The sequence below is a fragment of the Passer domesticus genome, chromosome 16 (assembly GCF_036417665.1).
Source record: "Passer domesticus isolate bPasDom1 chromosome 16, bPasDom1.hap1, whole genome shotgun sequence".
Lineage (NCBI taxonomy): Eukaryota > Metazoa > Chordata > Aves > Passeriformes > Passeridae > Passer > Passer domesticus.
Window position 1 is genome coordinate 7,639,506 of NC_087489.1, and position 15,148 is coordinate 7,654,653.

Consider the following 15,148-nt stretch of genomic DNA (forward strand, 5'->3'; position numbering starts at 1 on the left):
GCAGAGCCAGACTGGATGCAGCATCTGCACCTAATGGATGAGTTTTGTCAAGTGCTACAACAACCCAGGAAACTGCACCAGCCCCAAGGGCGCTTGGAAAGCAAAGACAGTATTTCACCTCCCTGCCTGCCCTGTCAGAGCAGCTCTGAAGGCTCCTTTGTATGGAACCCAACCAGCGTTAAGCACTGAACAGATATTAAAAAAGAGTAAAGCTGACCTGCAGCCCTGTCCTACTGGATAAAAAGCCACTGACTTGTGTTTTCCTGGAGAAGCAAACAGAAGGAAAGCCTGAATAAAACCAGGGACACAAGGGGAGGTAACTTCAGCTGAGGGATGTGGCAGCACAGGCAGTGCCCTTGGGCCAACCAACAGAGACTTGTTTTGGATGTTCACCCAGGATCCCAACAGTGATGCACAAAGCCTGCTCCATGTAACAATCTATTTATTGCTTTGGTTTTTGTATTTCTGAGCTTGCTTCCAAATTTAGTCAAGATCTGCCCTTTTGCTTCACTTGCATAGATGTTCCCCCATTGTCAGGAGGCACCTGCTGCCAGGAGCTGCTGGGGGGAAGCTGAGGGATCTGGGCAAAGCAGTGCCCATGGACAATCTCTGCAGCAAGAGCCTGGGGATGTGGGAGCTGGAGATCAGGGGAGAGTTCAATCAGCAGGGGGAGTGAGCTGACCCCAAAAACAAGCCATCCTCTGCTCACTGTACCACGCTGACCCTACTGTGACAAACCATGGCACTGTGCCATGGTGCTCACTGGCACTGCCTGACCATGGACAGGCACAGAGGCAAGGCAGGTGCTTCATCCAATTCTCCTTGGGGTAGGGGCTAGAAATGGCCTGAATACCATGATCTGGGCATGGGAGAAGCTGTAAATCCCTCCCAGGTGTAAATCAGGGCTGGCTGGTTCTCTACAGAACCTCACAGAGAGTGAGAAGGAGAACAGAGCACGTTTGGCTGCCTCCATCTGGTCTCAGCCAACTGCAGCTGTGAGGAGCAGCCCTGATGCCTCTGAGAGGACACGTTGTTCTTGATAGCAACACAGGTGAGGAATTTATTGGAAATGCACTTTAACTTCTGAGATTAACTGCTTTTAAAGAGAACAGGTTTATAGTGCACCCCAAACAAGATTCTCTTCCTGGGAAGGGTAAAGGCCAGAAAAAGCTTTTGCTTTGAGTTGTCAGTCACTGTCCAGCTGAGAATGGGAGGCATCATCACAGCTGTGAAGAGATCAGAGAGGTGTGGGGGGTGCTAAAGTGCTAAACCTCCCCAAGGATCAAGGGCTAGGAAGTAATTTCTGGAAGATAAATCACTCTCCATACTGAAGAATTTGGAATAGATGTGTCATTTTCTCTGCATATGGTGCTGGCCAGGCACAAGTCAGGAGTTAGGGTCATGTACCCACCTCATCCTCAAACACTGCTTCAAAAAATAAACCCTCTGCCACAGGGATGGTGTCTCAGCCAGTGCCCCAGACTGGGCAGCCCTTCCTCTGCCCCTGAACCATTTGGGTTCTCACTGATGGTGTTTTCCCAGGTGAGCTCTGTCCTGGTGGTTCCTCTTTCCCATCCCAGCTGCCTTGTAGGTCTGTCAGGAAGGAGATGCCTCCTGTGTGCTGGTGCTGGGAGCTGTGCCCTCCTGCTGCTGCAGCCTCTGGAGCAGGAGCAGCACGTTGTCAGTGAGCTCGTTCCGTGGCTGCCCCATCCCACTGAGCCTCACTGGCTGCAGGCTGCCGTGGGGGGGCTCAAAGCCCTCGGGGCAGCACACCTCACTCAGGAGCAGCCAGGTGCTGTCAGGGTCCACGTGCATCAGGTGCAGGAAAACACTGTGGAAAACAACAGGGAGAGAGGAAAGAAGAGTAAGGACAAAGCCTTGTGGTTGGCACCCAATGGGGTTATTAAGAGTTAAGGAAAGCTTTGATGCTGGTGGCAACCTCTGGCAGCTGCACAAATTTGGCTCTTTACAGAGGGCAATGCCCCTGTGCCCAAGAAAGCAGCTCTGTGTCTCACAGCTACTGGCATGTGGGAGAAAAATATTTATGATACCACACAGTCACTTATGGATATCAAACAAGCAGCTGGTGCAGGACTGACCCAGGCTTGGGGCTGGCACTGTGTGAGCTGTTGCTGGCACAAGCACAAACCTGCCTGTCCCACTGCTGGGGAGGTGACTGTGGTGACTGCATGTGCTGTGCATATCTGGGATCTTTTGGACAACAGCTCCTGCAGAGATCTTGGGAGAAGCTGTGTGAGTTGTTCACCACCCTCTCTGGTTTTTGGAGAATAAGGGAGTTAACCCACCTGGGCTTCTCTGCCTTTCCAGAGGTGGCAAACCCAGGAGTATTTGGGAACAGCTGCCCAGGCTGAGCCCCAAGGGAAGCTCAATGCTGTATTTGAGGGCTTTTTGCTCAAGTAAGATCTCCCACCATCCCAAGTCCTGCCTCCAAATTTTTGTCATTCTGCACAGCACCTTTCACAGAGCAGGATTTTAAACCAAAACCAAACACAATCTTCACTAACAACAGAATGAAGGAAAAGAGGAATCACAACTTCCTCTGCAGATTTACTGCTGTGTTGATGGTTTTCACTTTGCATTTCCACACCTCAGTAAGATGGGATTTGCCTTTCCAGCATGCCCTTCACACAGGGCTCCAGCTGTGAGCTGCTGGGACACAGCTGCTGCTGAAGAGCAGGAAGCTCAAGGAGTGAAAGAGCAAATGCTGATTTGTGTGACCTACACTTACCCACCCCCTCCTGCCAGTTGTCCCTGCAGCAACCTTTGGGCTTAGCTAGGTCTGTGTCAGGGTTTAATGCACAGAAGGTGTACTAGGCTTAACTGGTATTAAACTCTCTGGTTGTGCCATGAACAAAATTAGACTGGAATTTGCAAGGCCTCTTCCTGAATGGTGCTGAGTGTTCTGTAAACACCAAAGGCACTCAGCACTCACCACACCTATGGTACAGTTTCCCAAGATCCCAGTAAAGCCCAGCCACGAGTCTTCAGGTCTCTAGTTTTCAGTGAAATCATGGAGCTGTGAGGAGAACAGCTCCTAGGTCAGGTAATGGGAAGAGAAATCAAGTAGGTCTGTCTCTGCTCTCCCAAGAAGAACAGAACTGAACTCTCTCTAAAAGCAAAGATCACTTGCTACAAAAGCCACACAAAATCCACATCTGATTGCTGTCCAAATTTCTCCTGGAAGAGCTTTCATCCCTAAAGTGAGGTTGCTTCCAATGTAAAGCAGGGAGAAATCCCTTTGAGAAGCTCTTCTCTGAAAAGGGAGTGCAGTGCCATGGGTAAAGTGAAAGAGCACAGAAATGAGATGAAGGTAGGAGAGAGCTCCCTTTCCTCTTCACAATAACCCTGTGGATGTGACTCGTTACTCATGCAAAGCTGTTGCCTTTGCCTCTCTGCCATTAACACCTCACCTGGCCCTCAGTGCAGGTCTCTGAACAGCAAGAGGGGAGATGTCACCACTGAAGCTGCTGGCAGTGTCCCCTCCCAAGGTGCTGGCAGTGCCTATCTGCCTGCTCCAGAGGAACCAGTGGGAATGTGCTCCACAGTGATAGCTGGGCTTGGCAGCTGCCTCAGCAACACGACCTTTTTCTGTGGATTGGCCAGCTGCAGGTGAGCTCACAGGACTCCTCACTCCCCTGGCTTTGTTCCTGCAGCTCTGCTGACTGCAAGGGGAGGACTGGCCCACTGGGTGCCAGCCCGAGTGAGGGGCAGGGTATGGAGCTCTGGCTGCTGCCATCCTGGCTCCAGCTCTGCAGCCACTGCCCTGCCCGTGCCCCCAGCCTGGCTGTGACAGCAGGAGCACACAGCTCTGTGTGCCAGCAAACACCAGCTCCCAGTGCTCCCACCCAGTTTTCAATGGGCAGCTGCAGAGATAATCCCTGCTCCTCACGGCTGGGCTGGGAGCAGGCAAGGACAAGGAATTGCTGTGAAGTGAACACGGGAAGAGGGAATATTGTGCAGCAGGCTGCTGATCCCCAGCACACACACAGCAGTAGCTCTTCCACTCACAGCACAGACACTCTGCTCTCCAACCTCTTCCCAATCAGCTGCTCCAGGGAGAGCGACCCTCAGAGGTTATCCAGACCCTGGAGAACTCACTGCCTCTGGTGCCCATCATGGTTCGAGGCTGTGATTATCCCTGATAGCCTGGAGTGCTCTGCAGCTTAAAGAACAACTTGACTTTTACATTTTCAAACTAACTCTGGGGTAGTTTCCAAGCAACCTGTTTCCATAGCAAAGAATCCTGGGGTTAATCCAAGTTTGTTTTATGTTGTTGCCTTTTTCTTTTTTCTTTTTTTCTTAAATATCACTTTATTGAATTTTGCCTTGAGCAGGTGGCTGTTCTGGCATGCTTCAATCCAGCCTGGGAGTGACAGCTGACAATGAATACCCAACAAACCACACAAGCAAACCAGAAGAGGTAAGCTGTATAATCAACCCTGGTATGAAATAAAGCTCCCCAAATAGCTCATATTTGTCCCAAGTGTGCTAAAGTTATTCTACTAGCACAGAGCAATTTGGGTATCTGTTGCCTTGTCTTCTCCCAGCCTCCAAGCAAAGCCATGGCACAGTGAACAGACTGGCAGAAGGACAAGGCTTCCTGGCTTTCCATCCCTGCTGAATGTTTAACTGGATACAGCCCACCATAGGCTTGGGTAAGAACTGAGGAAATTATTTCAGCATCTTAGGGGGGGAAAAAAACCATCATTCCTATCCAGAATGCTGACTGAAAGGCTGCAAACATTTAGTAGGAATTAAGTGTAAATTTCAAAACAGTCACTTGAAACTGAAAAAATGGAAACTACTTGTCAGTTTTGACAGGGGCTAGTGACAATTTCCTAATCTCTTTTCCTTCAAGGTTTTATTCCCTGAAGTGAAAAGATTGTCAGGGATGATGCAACTTCATAGACTGACGAGAAGCTCAGATTTACAAATTGTGACTTTCAGTTCCCACCATCTCCCAGCCTTGTTCCCAGAAGTGGGGCCCCAGATGCCCCCTTGCTCAAGTCTCTCTGGGCACTTCCCCACCCTTGCATAGGCTCATCTTCTTCAATGATGGCAAAGACTTTTCTAGTGCTCCTTGGCATTCCCAAACTCTTCTTCAGTGAGTTTGGTCTCTTTGGTGATTTTGTGTTTGGTTTTTTAAAAAGCTTTGGATAATATTCTCCTGGAATACTCCCAGCAGTCATCTTCTAGTAAAACCTATTGTTATTGTCCCATTTTCTCTTCCTCAGATGTGCTGGAGTTCTTTTTTCCCCCAGCATCTATTTTTGCCTGTTGAGTATTGCATGAAGCTGCAGTTACAAAAATCACTTACTCCCACTGCTTCATCTAATAAAGCTACAGGGTCCCATAAATGGGATTAAGCAGACTCCTTGGGGCATGATAACATCCCTGGATGATAGCCAAACTCCCTTTTTCCTTTTTCTTTTTGTGGCTCAGGCATCTTGGCCAAAACTTCCTGCTCAGCCCTTGCATGCCTACAGAATCCTCACGTAGTCAGTGTATGATTTTTGGAGCTACAGCTGACTTTGTGAGTCCTGACCTTGCTCTTGACAGGTCACAACCCATCAGCTGAATAAGAACCCTAAGAGCTGAGCAAAGGCCAGTTAGTATAAATCACCATGGCAAGCTGATTCCAAACATCCTTTTACCTCCTATGATTTCTGCAGTGATAAAGCTGAGTTATGTGACGTACGCTGGCGCTCAGGCTGGGGCTAAGATTAGTTCTGGTCTATCTGTTTTTAGAAGCATTTAAAATGCAGAATTTCTCATGTATCAGGCTGATAACACTGCCCTTGCTTAGATGGAAAGGCCCTTATGTGTGACAGCCTGTGTCAGTTTGCAGGATTACTTTCAGGCACATGGAGAGCAAGAAGAGGCAGAACTTAGAGGAATGTGGTGGTTCAGCAGCTGGAGAACAGAAGTGGAAGGATGGCTGAGAAGTGATTCTTATCCTGATACAGGAGCTGATTGTTATGGTCCAAACTAATTTTGGCTTTTCCAGGCTGAAACCTCGTATCAGGGAAATACAGTTAAAAGTGAGTGTGATACAATGAACTCTAATCCACCCAGGCTCCAAGATCAGAGATCACACAGGGCTGAACTGAAAAAATTAAACCCAAAAGAAACCTCCAAATGCTGCCATGTCAGTACTGTCAGGCCAGGCATGATGCATGCCCCAGTGCATACATGTGTCTGGTCAATGGAGTTAAACAGGAGACAGCAAGGACTTCTATGAGCAGCTTGGTTCACACATGTGATGTATGGTGCATCAAAAGCATGGGGGGAGGAGCAAAATATATGGCATATTCCCCTTAAAATATAATAAAAGTAACACACAGGAGAAAAATGTTACTTGCCCTGAACTTTGCTGCCCTTTTGCTCTAACAAGTGAGCTCACTTCAGCATACAGCTTCCAACAGGGCTCATTTCATATTCCCCCTACCCCTGCTGCTGGGGGGAAATTGCACAGCTTCTCAAGCTGCTTGGTTAATGATTTAAAAGCTTCAGATTCCAAATATCTAGATAAATCCTGGTGTTCTGCTTTTCATCCAGCATCGCTTGCACAGACTGAGGCATTATTGCATTAAGGGGATGCACTCCCACAGCACAGAGCCCCTCTGCAGAACAAATGCTGCTGGAGCCTGCTGTGCTGCTGTGAAAGCCTCCAAGGTAAAAATAAACCCGCTCCCATCCGTGCAGAGACACAAACAAAGGAATGCTCCAGCTCGGGAGAGCGCTGCCTCTGAACTGCTGCCCAGCCACACAAAGCCCTTCACACCCTGCACCCCCGGGAGCCTGTGCTTTGTGAAAGGGAACGGATGGGCTGCACTTCCCTTTGCTTCCCTTCCAGCAGCCTGCCCTGGAAATCCGAAACCGCAGAGCCTGCGGAACCCGCTGGCTTCCCCTCCCCTCCCCTCGGGGCAGGGCAGGGCTGGCCGCACAGGAAGGGGGAGCTGCCTGGTTTTCACCCCATCCTTCGGCAGAGGGGCTTCCTGATCTATGTCCCGTGTTCTGTGCCTGGACTCGCTTTGTCTCCTGAAATCTCCAGCCTTGGTTCCAGGTGACAACACATGACAACAGTGATTTCTTATCCTGACAGCAGAACACACTGAGCAGGATTTTGTACACCAAGCAGCAAAGTACGTCTGTCAACACTTCCCAGAGCTGGAGTGTGTTCACCTAAACTGTCTTTGCTCTTTTAGACTCCCCCAGCCTTCTCAGAGCAACACTGGTGCCAAGACTGACAGCTTCCCAAACAAACTCTGGTCCACCTGGCTGGAGCCCAGGGAAAATGGAAGGAAAACAGAAGTAGATCCCCCAGCCTGCAGAAGGTATCAAGTGATAAAATACAAGGGAATGCCTGGCACATCCTCTTCCACAGTCATCTCCCCTCTGCAGTTTGATGCCACCAGTGGGCCAAAGGCCTCAAGTATTTGGTTAGGAAAAAGCAAGTAGCACATCTTCCCCTCTATTCCCAAATGTACAGCAAGGTCACCTGTAATGTCTGTCCAAGCTGACAACTGACCTCTCTCACTCATTTTGGGGAGTGATACTTCACCCCAGAAATCTCCATGAGAGGCCCTGTTGTACAGGACTTGAACGTGGTGGGAGGTGAAACAGGAAAGGTGCAAAAGGAATGGGATCACCATGCTCCCTCTGTCCCCCACTATTTGTACACCCAACACACCTGCATTTAAGAGACATTACCTCTGGGCAGCTTCTTGCAGTTTCACAGGTTGCTTGGCACTGAGGTAAATCAGGCAGGCATCTGCCACTTTATTCAGGTCACTCTCGCCTGCAGAAATGGAACAGGAAAGAAGGGTAGGAGGTGACCTCCTCAGCAGCTGCTGCCTAATGGAATCAGCTCCAAATTGGCAGCAGAGGCTTCAGAGCCTTTGAGCTGTCTGACCCGGAGCTCTTCTGACCTTGCCTTTTAAGCATCTTGCTGCAAAGCCAGGAAAGCAATCAAGGGCACTGAGAGGAAAAGAGCAACTAGCCAGCAAACCTTCTCCCTCATCAAAGCCAGTTCCAGAAATTTCACTTGGGGAGAATTTCAGAGTTTCATTCAATAGAAGAGTGTGATGTGCTGGATTTAAAGGGTCCCCCAGAGACAAGCCCACAACGGAACCAGTCGAGCTAGCCAGAAGTCTTATCTGGGCTCCAGTTTGTCCAGTAAGAACAAAGTGTGGCCCAACAGCAATGCAGGGACTCTGTTCTGTGCCCTCTTCTCATCCACAAGTGGGACGAGCAGTCACATTTTGCATGTGGTGGAAACCTTCTCTCCCATTTGTCTCCTGGGGAGAAAAGAGTTCACAGCACCTTTTTACAGAGCTCCCAAAGAGATCAGACCCAGGCTAGAGAAGATCAGGAAATCAGTTTGTGGGCAGCAGGAGGAGAAGCAGCAAGAGAGGAGACAAAGTCTGGCAGAGACCCACACAGCCTGTGCTTCCTCTGGTACTCACCCATGTCCAGCTTCTCACAGAGAGAGCCCAGGCCCTGCAGCACAGCCAGCTGCAGCTTGAAGGCCAGTGTGTGGCTGTACACAGGCCCAGCTCTGGCACTCACTGGGGCCTGGCTCAGGAGGGAACTGGTCAGCTTGGGCAGGACATCTTTGGAGAACCTCTGCCTCAGGAAGTCCCCACATGTTTGACCCAGGGTACACAGCACCTAAGAGAGACATCAGGTACAGGGGAGAGTGCTCACACTGGCTGGGAGCAGCTCAGTGATGCACACCAGCCTGGGGGATTCAGACATTCACTCTCCTGGAGAATTGTTTTTGCAGATGAGAGCATTGTGACCACACCTGCCCCAGCTTCCCCATAATGAGCAGAAGGTGAATGTTTGAGAGGCTGAGTGAGCTCTGCAGTGTCACCTGGCTGACCTCCTGGGCTGCCCTTCCCTCATTAGCACAGTAAAGGTAAGAGCAGCTCTGCATTCTTGCTCAGAATTAGTGGAGAAGTCTCTGATGGAAAATGCCATTAAATATGATTATATCCTTAAATCTCTTTTGTGGTGCAGACAACCCATCCTTCCAAGCACGTCAGCAAGCAGAAAGGCCAAGTGGCCACAGAAAAAGGGCACCCAGCACTACTGGTGTCTGTCCAGGATCAAACTCAAACTGGGTAGAGAATTGCCCTAAATGCATGTAAAAACAAAGGGGGATCCATGTGGCCAGGACACTGATCTCTCTTCTGAAACTTCACTGAGTCATGGTCTCAGTGTGCAGGACTGAGATGCTGGTTATGTTGTGTTTGCTTTACACTGATATGACACTTCTGGTCCTAGAATTTAGGCAGGAAGACATTTTGAGGGGAATTCATACAGCAAAACCCAAGCTGGGTGCAAATTGTAATGATGACTTGAACTTTTCCAGAGTTAATTAGTTTTTGTACAGCAATCTCTACCTCCTTTTAGGGCAGGCACATGATAGGTATGGCTATTCAGAGACTGGAGTGCGTGGCTTCTGGAATTTCAGGAATCAAAACTCTCTTTATTCACACTGAAGGACTCCAAAATGAATCTCACTCTGCCCAGCAGACGAATTCATCTGCAGTGCTGGGGCTGGCAACCTCTGGAAACATGCTTTACTGGCCAGCCTGTGAGTCAGGAGGAGAAAGGAGCCAGCTGACAAGGTCAGGAGCCCTTTAATAATGTCATTATAGGGCCAAGTCTTTGTTCAACCTCTCCCTTCCCTTGCCAATGCCTCAATCATGAAATGTTCCCCTATTTTCAATCTGAGACTTCCAAAGAGGATGCTGGGACTGTGCCTCCAGCAAGACCAAGATGCACTGTGTGGTGCCCCTAACATCTGCTGAGGCTGTAGAGCTGTTTTTCTCATCTCTGCAGTAACCACCAACATTGCTGCTTCCCCCAGGAACAGCATCAAGGCTTTACTGTGGCCAAGCTGCAGTGAGAGTGGTACAAACACCCACAGCAGAGCATGGTGACTCCAATGCTCCAAACCACACTGAAACATTGCTGCAGGAGCTTGGTGCTCTCTCCTGAGCTGCAGCACTGCCTGAGCCACTTCCTGCCCAAGCCCCAGCTGGAAATGCTGCTGGCAGGCACTGCCATACCTTGAAGGCTCTGAGCACTGCCAGAGGGTCGTCGCTAATCAGCCGGGTGACGAGAGCTGGCCAGACACGGTGAGCCATGGGAAGCAGATGGTTTCCATGAGGATGCAGCATGGTTACACAGAGCTCCAGCACGTCCAGGGCCTGGGCACGAGGGGAGGGAACAGACTCAGAGTGCTGCAGTGCCAGGCATTCAGGTGGATCCCAGCGGCACGGCAGCAAGCTGGGAGGAGGGGTTGGACAGCAAAGGGTGCGGTTTTACCGCAGCAGGAACAGTGAACAGTGCTAGAAACCAGGCCTGCTTGCAAAGGGACAAGCAGTGACACAACCTGTGCTGGGCTGGGAGCAGGGCAGGATTCCTGCCCTAATCCCACAGGCTGAGCTGCACACTTGGACCCCACTGCGGCAGTGGCAGCAGGACCACCTGACAGAGCTGGGGCTGCTGGGATGAGAATCTGGGTTATGCCTCATTTTTCTGTCTCACTTTGCACTTTAAAAGGAGGCCACCTTCAAAGGGTTTTCATAATTAGAAAAAAAAGCCAGGCTTTTAGCCCTGCTTATCATCACCCCAGCTACTTCAAAAACATTCATCAGCCTGTGCACTGCAGCCTGAGGAAGGGGGATGGGAGGCACAGATGGGAGAAAGATGCTTCTGTTTCCTCCACCAAAGCACAAAGCACAAGACTTAACTGTCATGAGCATCAAGGGAAAGTGTCCAATACAAAGCCACCCTTAAGATTCTGTTCCGCCTGGCTGCCATTCCTAATCCAGTGCCCTCCCGAAAAACTACCTCCCTTTCTCTTGCCAGGTTTGGAGGATCTGTCCTGCTGGAGCATATGGCAGCACAAACCTGGGATGGCAGGGAGCCCAACGTGCATGGCACACACGCTGATGAGCTACCAGCCCCTTCATGGGCACCATCTGTCCCCTCAGAGCTGGCCATTACCGACCTTCAGCCGCACTCGGAGGCTCCCGTCAGACAGCAAGTGGATGCACCTCTCCATCACATCCCTGGCCAGCTGAGCATGGCTTGGCATTGGAGCCTCTCCTTCTGTGTCAGAGCTGGGCTCTGGCTTAGCAAGGGGAACCTCACCTGGAAGACAAAACCATTACTGAAGCCGTGAAAATTACTTGGGAGCTCTGGGAGATCACAGTCACAGATCACCCACCCACGACGACTCTGCAAATTCCTGAGTAAGGCCTTTGGCATTTTTTGATGTGCTTAGATATAGTTAAGCCTATGAGTTCTGTGAGTTAGTGTCAGGTTCAGTTGAGAGTGTGGGGCTAGGGAATGTTCGCTTTCTTTACGGGACAATGCAGCTGGTCTGACATTTGCAGTCTCTTCTCACCATGGACTTATTTCCCATTGATTTTTATTAAAAATGAAAAGCCTGGGTATTTAAAGATGAGGTATTTAAAGGTCAGGATTGCAGCACAGCCCAGTGAAGACTAAAAAGTTCCCTATATGAATGTCTGCAGTGCCTGCCACGGCCAAGTGAGAAGGGAGCAGCAGCATCATTAGCCAGGAGAAAACAGTTCGGAGATTCCCAAGGGAACACGAGGAAACCACAAAGGATCCTGGAAAGATGAAACTTCAGGTCCTGAACCCAAATGAAGTGTTATGAGGTAAGAAAAAACACAGTGAGCTTGTGTCTCAGAGCTAGAGAAGCCTTGATCTGCAAACATTTGGCTTCCCCACTCAAAGAGAACAAAGTGAGAACACCCAACAGCACTTTACATGAAGCAAGGTCAGCCCAAAGAAGACCTGAGACTGTCAACCTGGTCCCAAGGTCCCATGTGATAAAAGGACACCTCAGAGGTCACAGTTTCACTGCAAACTCACCATGCTCCCCTCCAGCCACACACAGCACTGACCTGCCTCCTCCTCCTCCTCCAGGTCAGGAAGATCACCCTCTGCGATCTGCTTCTGGCTGATGTAGTCAAGGAAGAATTGTTCCACTTCTTGACTTGTCATTGTCACCTTCTGCTGTCCCTGGGACAGAGCCCTGCTCTGGCCCCTGTCAGTCTGCCTTGGCTGGTGCTCCTCAGCGCTGGGCATTCCAAACCACTGCACTGCAAAAAAGGAACTGACATGTCACTGGGCAACCACCATCCCCTCCTGCAAGTCAGCAGGTGCCGTGGGTTCCACGAGAGATGAGATGGCTCTCACACCCCGTGGGACTGCACCTGACTCAGGCACCTGCTGTCACACCCCAGTCTCCTTGATAGTATGAGAAAGTTAAAAAGGAATACATGCCACGTGCTCCTATAGAATGTTCATGGGAGCAGTGAACCCATCCTTCCTCAGCCACTAAAGGCCGTGTTCCTGTGAAAGGCTGCAGGCCAGAAAAACTGGAGAGGGAAAGCTACTGGTGATCTGTGCTTGAGTACTGCCCCAGCAGGCAAAGCACAGTGGCCATCACACTGCAACACCTGAGCTACCTGGAACCTCCCATGGCAAGTGGAAAGGTCCAAGACAAGTACCCTTAGTGACAGCAAGGCTGAATCACACAAAGCAAACATGGTTTTGGTACCTAGAGCAGTCATGAGTGAGTGGAGGACCCTGAGGAAGGTGGGAGCCTGGCTATTGTAAGACTGATCTAGTGCAGACAGGACATCTTGGATTACATCTTCCACCAGTGGCAGCAAGCTGGCATCTGAATGCCTCAGCATGGTGTCCAGGACCTGGGACGCTCGTGGCTGGCAGGCCAGCTGGCGCAGATTCAGGGAAATCCCGTTCACCAGATAGTCAGAGTTCTCATTAATCAAACACGGCACCGAGTCGTAACCACAGGCCTCACAAATGTCTGCCAGTGTCCCCAGTGCTGTCTCACTGATGAGCAGAGTCCTGTCCCCAGCCTTCTCCAGCACAGGGTAGAGAGCTGACAGCAGCAGCAGCCGGAACTCCCTCCCCAGGACAGCGGCAAAGCAGCCAACGCCCTCCAGCTGGATGCAGATCTGCCAGATGTTGCTGTTCATGGTGTGGGCAGTGACTGGGGGCTCTGGGGACAGGGGGAGGACGCTGCTGGGTGCCCCTCCTGCACGGACAGCGAGTCCCAGGTGCTGCGCTGACTGCCCGGGGCTGCTGTCCTCCGTGTCAATGCTAGTGACCAAGTACCAGTTGGCCTGGTCCATGTACTCATCCAGAATGGACGTTATGGACCCTTTGAGATCATCCACGCTCAGTGGAACTTCCCTCTCCTGCAGGAAATCCACTCCCACCCCGGCAGCCCCCGTGACCAGCTCGTTGAGGATCATGGCTGCCTGCTTTCGGTACAGGCCAGACTCGTGGTACAGCCCCATGAAGTGATCCACAAGCAAGTAGAGGTTCCCGTAGTAGCCCAGAACACGGCACACTTGCTGAAGGAGCTGGAAAACCTTCTCCTCCGTGAAGAAGCGGAAATATTTCTTCTGGCACCTGCCCTTGTGCACACCCTGCTGCAGGGGGCCGGGTGGCCCGGAGCGCCGGGCCTCCACAATCCTCACATCTGTCACATCCAGCTCCAGAACCTGCACCAGCGCCTTGGACACGCGCTGCAGGTGGGACACGGAGTGGAGGACAATGTTAACCTTGGGCCCCAGCAGCTTCAGGTAGCCAAGCAATAAGCTCAGCGTGGAAACCTTGCCCACGTCATCCTGAGAGTTCATCAGGCGGGGAAGAGCTGTGGCGAGGGAATGGAGGTTCTCAGAGAGGACATCAGCAAGAGCCCTGTTCTGGGCCACGATCCTCTGCTCTGCGATCCCTTGCAGAACTTTGTTACACCTGCTCTGGACTTGGCTGTTTTCATCATTAACCAGCCCAACCAAGGCCTTTAAGAGGTGGCTGAACGAGCCCACCAGTGACTGACTGCAGCTCCTCAGTAAGTGGTGCACCAGCTCCACCAGCTCCAGTCTCACCTTCCAGTGGGGGTGAACTGAAGAGGACTCAACCACTTTATGCAACAGAAGAGAGAGTTTTTCAGCAGTACTTTTAGTCCAGTCAGGTCCTCTGTGGATCATTAGCTCTGATATCCTGCTGTGTTCCACCAGCAGCTTTTCCTTACTCTTTGGGATTCTGGCTAGCTGTTCATCAGCCATGACCAAGCCAACAATCAGATAAAAGAGTCTGATGGCAGAAACGGTGGTTTTGTGACCTTGTTTGATGTCTCCAGCAATAACTCGAGACAGGGTAATAGAGATCCCGGGCAGAAAAGAAGCAAACAAATCCCCACATTGCTGCGCCTCGTCTTCATCCAGGTGTCGGTGCTCCTGGCAGTCACACTGCAGAACCAGGACCTGCAAGCACTCCAAAGCAGAGATCTTGATTTGCTTTGCTTTCTCTTGCTCTGCAAGCGTCAGAAGCAAAGACACAGCAAATCCTAAGAGCGGAAGGGTGGAAGGTTGGTACAGAGACAGGATAACATCCCCATAAGCCGAGTGCATCAGGGTGTGGAGTGCCTGGATCACAGCCAGCTTCAGCTCCTCGGACAGCGGGGCGGCTTTGCCCGAGCTGGGAGGGGGAGCGAGGCAGGTACAGAGCTCCGAGAAGAGCTCCTGCAGCAGCTCCTGCTTCTTCACGCACGTCGCCGCAAGCACGGAGGCGATGCACTGCACCAGGCTCTGCAGCAGCCGCTCCTGCTTGGGCCCCGGCAGGCGCAGGGCGAAGCGCAGCGGGAACAGCACGTACTCCTGCAGCTCCTGCAGGGCCGCGCCGCTCACCGCGCCCAGCTGCGCCTGCAGCAGCCGCACGTTCTCCACCGTCTGCGCCCGTGTCAGCTGCACGCAGACGGGGCGCAGCGCCCCGAACGCCGCCTGCGGGGTGTCGAACACGGCCATGCCGGGGGAACGGGGCCGCGGGCCCGGCCCGGTACCGGGGATCCCACACGGGGCCAGGCCGGGCAGCCCTGAGGGTGCCGGAAGTGACGCCGCGGTACCAGCACCACAAAGCTCCCGAGAGGTGAGGCGGGCACTGTGAGAAAAGTCTCGGGTGTCCGCAACGCGCATGTGCCAGCGGCGTGACCCTAAAGTAACAGGGCTGCGAGCGCCACAAAGCTCCCGCGGGCCTGGGC

The 15,148-nt window shown here is 51.6% G+C and overlaps 1 protein-coding gene across 1 annotated transcript; it reads right to left on the minus strand.

Moving 5' to 3' along the window:
• Positions 1–425: 425 nt before the first annotated feature.
• Positions 426–15,118, minus strand: TTI1 (TELO2 interacting protein 1). The gene is made up of 7 exons (XM_064391761.1): positions 12,635–15,118; positions 11,976–12,173; positions 11,051–11,193; positions 10,104–10,244; positions 8,490–8,694; positions 7,735–7,822; positions 426–1,831 (listed from the first exon to the last, which is right to left on the minus strand). Exons 1-7 carry the CDS (start codon positions 15,081–15,083, stop codon positions 1,597–1,599), a joined length of 3,459 nt encoding a protein of 1,152 aa, XP_064247831.1. The 5' UTR covers positions 15,084–15,118; the 3' UTR covers positions 426–1,596.
• Between the last annotated feature and the right edge of the window lie 30 nt (positions 15,119–15,148).